The sequence below is a fragment of the Triticum aestivum genome, chromosome 1B, assembly GCF_018294505.1.
Source record: "Triticum aestivum cultivar Chinese Spring chromosome 1B, IWGSC CS RefSeq v2.1, whole genome shotgun sequence".
Classification (NCBI taxonomy): domain Eukaryota; kingdom Viridiplantae; phylum Streptophyta; class Magnoliopsida; order Poales; family Poaceae; genus Triticum; species Triticum aestivum.
The window spans coordinates 426,991,007-427,002,241 of NC_057795.1; the positions used below are offsets into that span (position 1 = coordinate 426,991,007).

At 45.8% G+C, this 11,235-nt stretch overlaps 2 protein-coding genes across 3 annotated transcripts; one reads left to right on the plus strand and one right to left on the minus strand.

Moving 5' to 3' along the window:
• Positions 1-209: 209 nt before the first annotated feature.
• On the plus strand, positions 210-6,223 carry LOC123128862 (sorting nexin 2B). The gene is made up of 5 exons (XM_044548972.1): positions 210-1,248; positions 3,260-3,469; positions 3,558-3,818; positions 5,202-5,288; positions 6,032-6,223. The coding sequence occupies exons 1-5, from the start codon at positions 310-312 to the stop codon at positions 6,125-6,127; spliced, it is 1,593 nt and encodes a 530-aa protein (XP_044404907.1). The 5' UTR covers positions 210-309; the 3' UTR covers positions 6,128-6,223.
• A 1,262-nt stretch (positions 6,224-7,485) lies between these two features.
• On the minus strand, positions 7,486-10,890 carry LOC100049020 (dehydration-responsive element-binding protein 2B). 2 transcript variants are annotated; one of them, XM_044548981.1, is made up of 3 exons: positions 10,666-10,873; positions 9,476-9,727; positions 7,486-8,705 (listed from the first exon to the last, which is right to left on the minus strand). In XM_044548981.1, exons 2-3 carry the CDS (start codon positions 9,631-9,633, stop codon positions 7,760-7,762), a joined length of 1,104 nt encoding a protein of 367 aa, XP_044404916.1. In that variant the 5' UTR covers positions 9,634-9,727; positions 10,666-10,873; the 3' UTR covers positions 7,486-7,759. The 2 variants fall into 2 exon arrangements, with proteins under 2 accessions (XP_044404916.1, XP_044404924.1); XM_044548989.1 differs by lacking the exon at positions 9,476-9,727 and having other exon boundaries at positions 10,666-10,890.
• Between the last annotated feature and the right edge of the window lie 345 nt (positions 10,891-11,235).

An 11,235-nucleotide genomic window follows, 5' to 3' on the forward strand; every position in this document is an offset into this window, starting at 1 on the left:
TAATCCCTTCATAGAACATATCCTATGATAAATGAGCTTAATACCAAGTGGAATTTTAGTATAGTAACAATATTTTGAAATTCAATGCGATTCTGTTTTGCTTTTGCTTCGTGCACGGCAACCCCAGCTCGTAGTTGGCACCCGCCACGACGGGCCACGTGAGCGTGTCCCGTTCACGTATCCCAACCCAACCACGCGGTAACCCCACCGCAACAAACCGCCGGAACCTTGGTCTTCGTCTTCGCCGTACCCATCCCCACACCCTCCACTCTCCGGCACCCGCACGCTCGCCTCGCCGTAACCCTTGCCATGATGTCTTCGTCGCCGCCCGCCGGCGCCGCCGACGGCGATATGGAGACGCTGCCCCTCGCCGCCGCCTCCGACTACGCCTCCGTCGCCTCCACCTTCGACCCCCTCCTCTCCTCCTCCTCGCCCCCCTCCCCTCCCGCCCCCGCCGCCTCCCCCCTCTCCCGCGCCTCCTCCTCCTTCGTCGACCCGCCCTCCTACGCCGACGTCGCCGCCTCCTCCCCGCGCTCCGCCTCGGCGTCCTCCTCCTCCTCCCCGAGATCCGCGCGGGCCGCGACGTCCGAGTACTCCTACATCGCCGTCTCCGACCCGGAGACCGAGGCCGAGGCCGCCGCCACCTCCCTCGTCCCCGGATCCGTCCCCACCTACATCTCCTACCTCGTCACCAGCGCCCGTCGCGGCGACCACCGCCGCCACTCCGTCCGCCGCCGCTTCCGCGACTTCGTCACCCTCGCCGACCGCCTCGCGGAGTCCTTCCGCGGCCACTTCGTGCCCCCGCGCCCAGACAAGAACACCGTCGAGAGCCAGGTCATGCAGCGCGACGAGTTCGTGGCCCAGCGCCGCGCGGCTCTTGAGAGGTACCTATGGCGGCTCGCTGAGCACCCCGCGATCGGGACCAGCGACGAGCTGCGCGTGTTCCTGCAGGCCGAGGGCAAGATGCCGCTGCCGAGCAGCACTGACGTTGCCTCGCGGATGCTCGATGGAGCAGCGCGGCTGCCAAGGCAGCTGCTTGGGGAGGAGGCGGTGGCCCCGCCACAGGATGTGGTTCAGCCGGCCAAGGGAGGGAGGGACCTGCTGCGGATATTTAAGGAGCTGAAGCAGTCGATGGTCACGGACTGGGGTGGCGTGAGGCCACCACTGGTGGAGGAGGACAAGGAGTTCCTGGAGAAGAAGCAGAAGATGCAGGACTGGGAGCAGCAGCTCAGTAGCGCATCGCAGCAGGTAATTTTCGGGCCATCTTTCTTAATATACGTATAAAGCACGCTGCTGAACTTCATGTTCTCGATCGTACACTATGAACACATTATAAGTTGTTATATGCGCTGCTTCCACTTGTGTTTGACATTGTAAGTCATTGTACGTTTTGAAGACAAAAGTTACAACCTTCCGCCCCATTGTAACATTGTTCCTGTAAATGTTTTTCCTCTTCAAACACTGTAATCAATACATCTTAAGCAGTGTCGTGCTTGGTCACTTTGTCAAGAACCAGAATGCCATGTACCACTTGGAGCAACTGAATGGTGTGTATCTAGTGTATCTAGGTGAGGTGTAATGCTCAGGTCATCTAATGGAACGACCTCTACAATAAGGTTTTATCCTTAGGTTGTTTCTCAATTCTTTGGTTTCTCAGTCAGCTTGTCATTGGGAGCAGGAGATATTTGGGCCACAAAGATCGATACAAGACTCCTCCACTTCGACTTGTTGTTTGCTCAATATCTTGTATCTAATGCAAGATAAAAGCTACCTTGCCCTCCTCCACCTCATCCAAAAGCTGAGCTGGGATGAGTTTGGAAGCAGACGAGGTGGACTACTGTACGGAAGCATTTAATGTAAGAAGTGGGTTTGTCGTATTAGTAGGGTCAGTTTAGCACTAAGTTATGGGAGCTGATGGGCGAAGAAGATATGGAACTGGAAGAAGAAACACATCTTAGATGCAAAATTGGTCACACCACAACAGGGCAATAATTATCACACATTTGAACTTTTGTGTGTGAAAATAAGGTCCCTCTGCGTCTTGGCCTCCATGCTTGAGTATACAGAAGTGACGGCCTGCAAGTTCTAGTCTCATTTGTGCCTTATGCCCGGGCAATCAATTAGCCACAGATGTCTGCCATCTTACTCCCTCTGTAAAGAGATATAAGAGTGTTTAGATCACTACTTTAGTGAGTGCCAGACAGACAGAGGGAGTACTTGTTTTATAGTTCTTGCCGGCCAGACATGAGTGTGCATAAGAGTGGCGTGTCAGCTTGCATATTGTTCGTTCTATGCAAAATGTCCAATTCTATAAGAAAAAGTTCAATGCTTTTACGCATTTATGACTTTATTTAATGTGTAATTAGTTGCATATCACAAAGCTGGTTTAGTTGACTAGAAAAATGTTTGCTTTCTTTCCTTTGCGACCCGTCAGTGAAAATGAGAGCACAGCACCGTGTTCTTCTAGAATTAGCGAGTGTAAGCGATATACACCACTCAAACGACCATTATGGTTGGGATCCATTTTTCGGTAACATTGTGGTCCTACTTTGATCCTTGTTATAATATGTTGCTTCAAATACTACCTGCTTACTAATTAAATCATGACCCATGTATGCATGTAGCGCTGTAGCACAATAATTGTATGGAGGATGAGATTGATAGGGTTTCATATGAAAGCTGTGACGCTGGTGTTAGTTCAAATGCTGGACCTGACACTTTACGTATAAAATAGAGAAGTGCCAAGGGCGAGGTAATGAAATCCTAGTTTAGAGTCATTTCACTGCAGTCAACTTGTACTAATATGGTTCGAAAGTGACCTATTAAATTCTTTTCCTTCTTTCTGTAATGGCCATTTATGGTTTATTGTGTGGATTTCCAAGATTCTTTTGGTTTCTGGTTGTGCGTCAAGAGTGCTATTGGAATGGTATAGTTTCTGGTTTTAGGGGAAATTTCCCCATTTCGAGATATGCACTAATGTTTAGACACTGGAGAGGAATGATCATGTCAGTTGAGCCCAGAACCCCACTTCCGGCAGTCATAAGATTGTGGTGTACCTGATAGCATGAGGCAAATAATTGGTGTGGGATTGAACATAAAAAATAAGAAGTCAAGTCATGCTAAAATGTGCGCGAAATGTTTTGGTGGGTGCTCTCGAGTCTTGAGCAAGTATTGGTACTTTGGTAGTATGCACATGGTATGTTTGAAGGTAGTTTTAACCATTATTTATGAGTTGATTTTGTTTGCTTCTTCTCCATAGGCGGAAGCACTTGTCAAGGCTCAGCAAGATATGGGTGACACAATGGGTGCTCTTGGATTGGCATTCGTCAAACTTACAAAGTTTGAGACTGAGGAGGCATTGTATGAATCTCAGAGGATAAGAGCTGTTGACAGCAAACGTATAGCCACGGCAGCTGTCAAAGCTAGCAGGACATGTCGAGATCTGAATACACAAACTGTTAAATATCTGGTACTATTTCAAATCCTCAAATTGTGTTTTTATAGTCTCTCCTGGCTATTTAGCAATCATGTTAACATGTCTCGTTTCTTTTTTGCAGGATACTTTGCATGAACATTTGGGGATAATGCTGTCTGTCCATACTGCATTTTCTGATCGGGCTAGTGCATTATTGACTGTTCAAACGCTTATGTCAGACCTTGCATCATTACAATCAAGGATTGAGAAACTTGAAGCTGCATCATCGAAAGTATTTGGTGGTGATAGAACTAGGCTAAGGAAAGTTCACGAGCTGAGAGAAACAATAAGAGCTACTGAAGATGCTAAGTGCTGCGCGTTAAGGGAATATGAGAGAATCAAGGTAACTGACATGTACTTTGCTTAACGAAAAACTGATTGGATGCTTTCATAACTACTCCCTCCGTAAACTAATATAAGAGTGTTTAGAATACTAAAGTAGTGATCTAAACACTCTTATATTAGTTTACAGAGGGAGTAGCAATGAGCATGTCATGTCCAATGGATGTGCAAGCACCACCACCTTTAGCTCATAAAAGTGTGATGATATGAGATATCATTAGTTTTTTTGCTTCATAAGGAATTATTCTCCTGCAATGGTTAGCTCAGCTTTGAAATAGATACATTCTACTAGTTTGTGTCGAAGTTTCTAGTTGCTAGTTCACTTTTGTTATCAACATTGTACTCCAGCGATGTTTTATATTGGTAGGAAACTACTAGTCTCTGCTGTAAAACCATTTTATGGTGTTTCCTGTGCTTTTTTTGTAGATCAGTTAACACATTAAAGCTAACCTTAAAAAAAGGGCAGACCCAGTGCATAGAAGCACCCACACAAGGTGGGGGTCTGGGGAGGGATTATAGGAACCTAGTCTTACCCCTGTGAAGTGCAATGCAGAGAGGCTGGTTCAAACCCAGGACCTGTTGGCACAAGTGGGGAGGACTTCACCACTGCGCCAGGCCTGCCCTCATTAACTCTAACCTGGCGTGCCAAAATTTTGCTCATGTTTGGTACCTGCGGGAGTTACTCCACAATGTTTGATATTCTAGTCTGTAGAATTCTTTCTAATATTTGTGAGTACAATATGAATAATCTTATTTACTACTTCCTCTGTCCCATAATATAAGAGCGTTTTTGATGCTAGTGTCAAAAACGCTCTTATATTATGGGACGGAGGGAGTACCTTCTTTCCGGTTTACTTGGCCAGCACGTGCCTCTAGGTGGACAAGTAGACCAACGTAACACAAGTTATATATCACAAAAAATATATCATTAGAAACTTCAAAATGCATACTTTCTAATGGTATAATTTTTGGAATATACAACTCATCTTATGTTGGTCAAATTATCAATCTAGGGACTTGCTCAGGCCTAATAAAACGGAAAGGAGGTAGTACCTGTTTGCATGAATCCTAATCCTCAACTATTGCAGTAGTTCCCTCGAAGATCCATTTGGGACCAGGAAATTCACTGGAATATACACAGAAGTGTGGAAAACTATCTTGTTCCAAGCAGAGGCTACTACTTGGTGTGTAGGTGGAAAATATTAAATAGTGCCGCACTAGCTCTGCTTCACTAAAAATTGCCCCAATAAGCTTGTTGTAAAGCAGTGTCTTTCTTTATTGTTCTGCAATTTCACTTCTAGAGGAGCACTTGCTTTGGTGCAGTGACGTATGGATATTTCAAATTTGTGGCAGATATCTTACGTCGTGGTTACTCTTTATGCAGGAAAATAACAAAATTGAACTCAGCAGATTAGACAGAGAAAGGAGAGAAGATTTCCTGGAGATGCTGAAAGGATATGTTACAAGCCAGGTACTAACACACTTTATGCCAACAATCGCAGTTACAAAACCTTTTAAGAGTCTATTACATGACATTGCTCTGTATCATCCTCAGTGATTAGATAATTGATTATTACATGGGACTAATTTTGCGAGAAGCCTTGGCCTTTATTCATTCACCAGTAGTCTGACAGAATCATTATACCATGAAAACACACTGGAACTATCAGTCAAATTTAACTAAACCATGTGCCACCTCATTTTCTGTATGCCGCTGCTGCGTGCATGTTTGCTACTCCCGTGGGTTGTGCACCAAAGTCCCAGCATGGTCGCACCAGTCCTTCTCCAAAGAAGATAACTTTGCACATTGCACAGATGGTTGTTTCTTATCCATGGCGAGGAGACGGCAGATACATATCCTTGTCCAACACTACCACTCACATGCTGACCCAGGTGCTCCGCCATTTCAGAGCAGCGAACATATGACCCTCAGCAGTTTAGATGTTGAGTTCAGGATTCGCCGTCAACAGCTTACTAACATTCGAACGTGCATGCTATGCAATTTAATTGAGGTTTTGTGCAACTGAATATCACATCAAGTTGCACATAAATCGTTTCTCCCAAAACATCCGTATTTTGCAGTCATTTGCTCCATCTGGTTGTTTCCAGCCAACTCTGGCTGCGTCTGTGCGTATTTTGTCCAGTGGTTACCCCGCGTAGCGTTCATTTTGTTACCTGTCGTTGACATAAAACATCTGCTTGGCATGTACACAGGCTTCATATGCAGAGAAGATCGTCGACGGTTGGGAGACAGTGGCGGAGGAGACTAGCGGATATGCGCGAAGATCATCGAATGACGCAACATATTAGCCTGTGTTTTGTTGGGGTACATGTATGTACAATGTAATTTAGGATGCGTGCCGAATAGAGGAAAAATGAACCTAAATTCAATTTGTTTTTCGGTTATCTGTCGCATCGTTTGCCATTCTGTCTGGAATGTACCCATCGATTGCTCCGTCTCCGTTACGTCTCCAGGTTCACATCTCTTTTTTTTTCCTTTTTGAAATGGAGGCATAAGATTTGCGTCATCTTAATATTAAGGATATTAATTAAGGAGAGAATAGAGTTTTACAAATGATCTTCAAACAAAATGTGAATGGTTACTCTCACAAATATAATCGTCCCTAGATTTTTGGCTCCTACGGTGATCGAAAGTTTTCCGTTGGTGTTGATCCAAAGTTTTCCGTTGGCGTTGAGCAAGATCGGCTGTGGGGTGCATTTGTGGCGCAAGACCTGGACGTTGCCTTCCTATTGAGAGTGTCCGTGACGGTTCTGTTAGCCCATCAATCCTTGACGGTCTCCTTCAAATGCCAAGTGAAAGCAATATGCTTGAGATGGAGCTTGAAGAAACGGATGTATCCCAGACTCTTGTTTCGCTTACGAAGGGGATGAAGTCTACAATTTGGATACCTACATTTGATCAACCTATCGGTGGTCCATATCCTATCTTGAATCACCAATTAATCAAAGAATCATACCCAAAATTATTGATCAAAAATGGGTGGTCCAAGCTATCTAAACCATTTCATCCATGAGAGAAAGAACCATACCCAATAATTATGCCATGTAAGCAAAGGCCCCCCAAGTGTCCATTGGACGTGTGTTTTCAAACGATGTCATCCTCAGTTTGCTCATCTAGGTGAAAGTGATGCACAAGCATCCATATAGGTTGAAAAATTATCGGATGGGTTAACGGAATGTACCAAAGATTGGAAGCGATCTCCATAGACTTGGAGGGGCCAGGGGAAATCCCAGAAAGAGGTGACGCACCTTCTGGAAACCTATGTGAATTTTGTTATTTTATTTTTGCTCTCTTTGTTCCTGAATTATTAGATGTTGCAACTTCTTTTAAATCTAATATGCATTAGAAGCGTTTAGGTGTTCTCCATGAGATTTGTAAATTGCCGATATTAGATGTTGTGACTTCTTCCAAATCTACACTGACGAGTTAAATGTTTTTCCTGCAATTTGTACACAGGCTTATGTATGGGGCTGTTGTCGATTTATTTGATTGGTTGGATTTTATCGATATGCAACATATGGTTTCCTCTATTGATAGTAAACAGTTTTGGCGGCAGCCTTCCAGCGACGGGAAGTTACACACAAGTGCAGTACGTGCAGCCAGACAGTATTTTAAAGACAGTGAAAAAATAAAACTTAAGGAAACATGGCCAGGGAAATGCATTTTCACATTTTCTTTTTCCACCTTCCAAAGATCGTGATGCACAATCAAGGTTTCTTATAACAAGAAACATCGAAACAGAAGAGTTCCCATGCCTAACAGAACTACAAACGAAGCACAAAAAACTAGCTTAGGAGCTTATTAGTTCTGCAGAGGAATCCAATCTGGTCCACCATTTGATCTTCATTGGAGCGCAGCAGCGGACACCGAAGGGCAAGCCGACCAAACACCATAGACATGGTTTGGCCGCCGGTAATTCATCACAACCCTTCGAAGAACTCGCTCATCTCAGCATCATGGAAGGCAGGGTTGTGCATGGCCCGATCCTCTGATATCCACATTGGGTAAGGATAATCAGACTGCAGCATGCCCTCCAGCATGCCTTGGTCCAAGCCATCCAGGTAGAGAGGTTCCTGCTGGCCAATCTCCACCCCATTCCAGGAGCCCCCGTTGACCGGCTCAACTTCAATTGGGTCGGCTTCCATCAATCTTAATAATTCTTCTATATCAAAACCGTCAGATTCCCCATCCGGCAAACTGGAAATAGGCTCCAATGGCTCAAACACATCCTCTTCGGATGTGCTCCTTGCAATGCTTGAGCCAGCGTCAGGAACACTGTCTTGATGGCTGTAATGCTCAACAGGAGTAAGCACAACTGATTCGGTGGACTCAAGCACATCTGGCTGGGAGTAAATCTCAAGAGCTTGAGCTTGTCGCGGCAAGGAAGAAGCAACATCTGAGTGGTTGGTGGATGTTGTAGTAGACTCACATGATGCTGAAGCACCACGTACAACACCTTCAATTGCCGCTGCTACAGCCACAGCAGGAGCTTGTGCAGGATGCACAGGGAAGTTGGTACGAGCCAGTGCGCCATACATTGCTCTGGCTGCCTCGTCATAAGCACGGGCAGCATCCTCAGCAGTGGGGAACGTTCCCAACCAGAGCCTGCTCACCCGATTTGGCTCCCGAATTTCAGCAACCCACTTCCCCCAAGTACGTTGCCTTACACCACGGAATCCACATTGTGTATTCTCAGGTCCTCCTTTCCCCTGCATACAGCCCTTCTTTGAACCCTTTGCAGGTGGCTTCCTCGCCCTCTTTGCACCCTGTGGATCATGCTCCAGTTGTTGGTTCACTTCTTTCCATCGCCTGATCGTTTCAGAGACTGAATTAGGCCCATCACGTGATCTCCGAGGTCGCTTTTTCCTGTAGAACAAAGAGTAGAGCAGCAGTTAGTACCTTATATTCTCTTCACCCAATATAAGCACAAGGTACAATCAAGAAAGAATGCAAAACAATTGAAGCACCTGAATAGACCATCTCCACAGAAACATTTTGTTCAACAACTAAACTGTTACTAAATGTACACAAACAGACCGTCCCCACAGGAACAGATGTACAGCAACGGGGACATATAAACTTCCTTGCGGACATACCATCTCCACAGAAAACGATACCATGTTAAATCGTACTAATCGGCTCCTAACCCTAAATGAGTTAACAAGATATGACAAAAATAAAATAAACAAGATGAGACCTGTCTTCTAGACCCTGACACTTAAGACTGATAAATCAGAAAGGACATGGAAAAAATTAGCCACTACAAAACTGTTTAATAACACATAGTCAGTTTAGGTGAGATCACATCCACAGAGAGTGGTACTATCAACCAATAGCAAGACAATGGTTCAATAGCAGCCAGTAAGAAACCAACTATTAGAATGACGAGGCAAAATGGTCCAAAGGTTGGCAGGAACTCTTAGTGCAAAATTGCTCAACAACACCTAGAGTCAGTTTAAATGAGATCACATCCATAGAGAGTGATACCATCAAGACAATGGTTCAATAGAAGCCACTATGAAACCAACTATTAGAATGCTAAGGCAAAACAGCCAAAAGGTTGGCTGGAACTCTTAGTCATAGCTCACATGCTCTATAACAGATAGAGCAGCCAGACACAGAACGGTTAAACACACCGCAGAATAGATGCCACTGGCTGCGCATCTCCCTTGGGGTTTTGCCGCGCCAAGAGTGCATATTCATTACAGGGAAGATTACTGCTTCCTGCTGAAACACAAACAGTTATTTCTGCTGACTTCTCCAGAGTCAAACGCGAGGTACCCATCTCAGTCATAGTTCATGCTTTTGTTTACAGGAGTGATCAAAGCAGCATACCTATTGGTTTGACGAGAACATGACTCCGGGTACTTTCCTCTGCTCCACAAGTTCTAGTTACCGAAAAGAAAAGACAAACAGGACAACACATATCAGAGACTGGATAAACTAACAAAACTGACAAACAAGACATATCAGAGACTGGATAAACAAACAAAACTGACAAATAAGACATATCAGAGACTGGAGTGGATAAACTAACAAAACTGACAAACAAGACAACAATTTGACAACAGGATGCAACAGAACAAGTTAGATAGGTCAAAGCGAACTTAGTACTGACTGAAGTTACCAACTTCTATGCTAGGCAACATAAACATCACTCCTAATCCAGGAAACAAACAGACCCCAAGGGTAGGATACCAACAAACTGATGGTATTGACTGAAGTTAACAACTTTCTTATCCTAGGGAGACATACACATGGTCCCATGCTCGTACAAACATTCTGTGGAGATGGTACTGAATGAATTTAACAAATTTTATGCTAGGCGCCATAAACATCGCTCCCAAAGTCCCAATCCAGTAAAGGAACCTGGTCCTGTGAGCAGAATAACTGGCACAATTGTTTCTGTGGAGATGGTACTGATTACAGTTAACAAATTCTCTTCTACCTACTACTACCACTAAAGCACCAACAATTTTAATTGATGATTTATTCTTGATTTCACACATCACTCGCGGCAGCATCCAATCCAAAGGACGTAGATGACCCCAATTCGCCCCCAATCAGGGGGCTCATCACCAAATTGGAACTAGAAAGTAACTCCCAATTGCCAATACAACCAAACGGAAACCCTAAATCCCCCAAATCCCTACAACACAGCACCAAGACGGCCAAGTCGACCGCCGAACCACACAATTCCCAACTCCAAGCACCTAAATCGATCAGACACCAGAAAATAAAACACTCCCGGGACCGTATCGCCCACCGATTTCGAACCCCCAGAGCAAACCATAACAAGAAGCAGGTGCCGGACAGAAGATCTCACCTTCCAGGCTGGAGCGCCGGGATCTCGAAGGGTGCGGCCGCCGCCGCCGCCGCCTCAGCGTCCTTCCGATCTACCGTCATGGCCGACCCGACCCGGATCGGGTCGAGATATCTAGCGTTCGCAATCTTGTCGCCTGATTTCTTCGCCGCGTCGACTTCGCTAGAGAGGTTGGGATTGTCGTGGAGGAGGAGAGAAAGAAAAGTCGGAAACCCCAGGGGCTCACGCTGCGGCGCCTATTTATAGCCCGGGTCGGGGTGCTCCGTGCTCCGGACTCGCGGAAATATCTAGGTCACTCGCGTGCGGGGGTTGGCGCGTGGGGCCCGGACGTAAGCGACGCGGTTCACGTGGGCGTGGTGCGTCGGGGTGAGGCTGCGGGCGCGTGACGTCAGCAGTGCCGTGGTGCGGGGAAACTTCCCGAGACTTGGTGCCGAAGGAAACTCGGCTTCTCCTTTACGCTTTCCAGTACTGCTAGTGCTTCTTTTTTGGATGGATGGATTGGACGTGCTGCTCTTGGGTGGGGTCCACGTGTAGGTCTACGTGTGGGCAGTCGCTGGGGGCTGAGTCGATATG

Coding starts and splice junctions, on each gene's coding strand:
- LOC123128862 (XM_044548972.1), top strand. CDS start 310: ATGATGTCTTCGTCGCCGCCCGCCGGCGCCGCCGACGGCGATATGGAG. Junction 1,249..3,259: donor TCAGTAGCGCATCGCAGCAG/GTAATTTTCGGG, acceptor TCTTCTCCATAG/GCGGAAGCACTTGTCAAGGC. Junction 3,470..3,557: donor CACAAACTGTTAAATATCTG/GTACTATTTCAA, acceptor TCTTTTTTGCAG/GATACTTTGCATGAACATTT.
- LOC100049020 (XM_044548981.1), bottom strand. CDS start 9,633: ATGACTGAGATGGGTACCTCGCGTTTGACTCTGGAGAAGTCAGCAGAA. Junction 8,706..9,475: donor CCAGTGGCATCTATTCTGCG/GTGTGTTTAACC, acceptor TTTGTTCTACAG/GAAAAAGCGACCTCGGAGAT.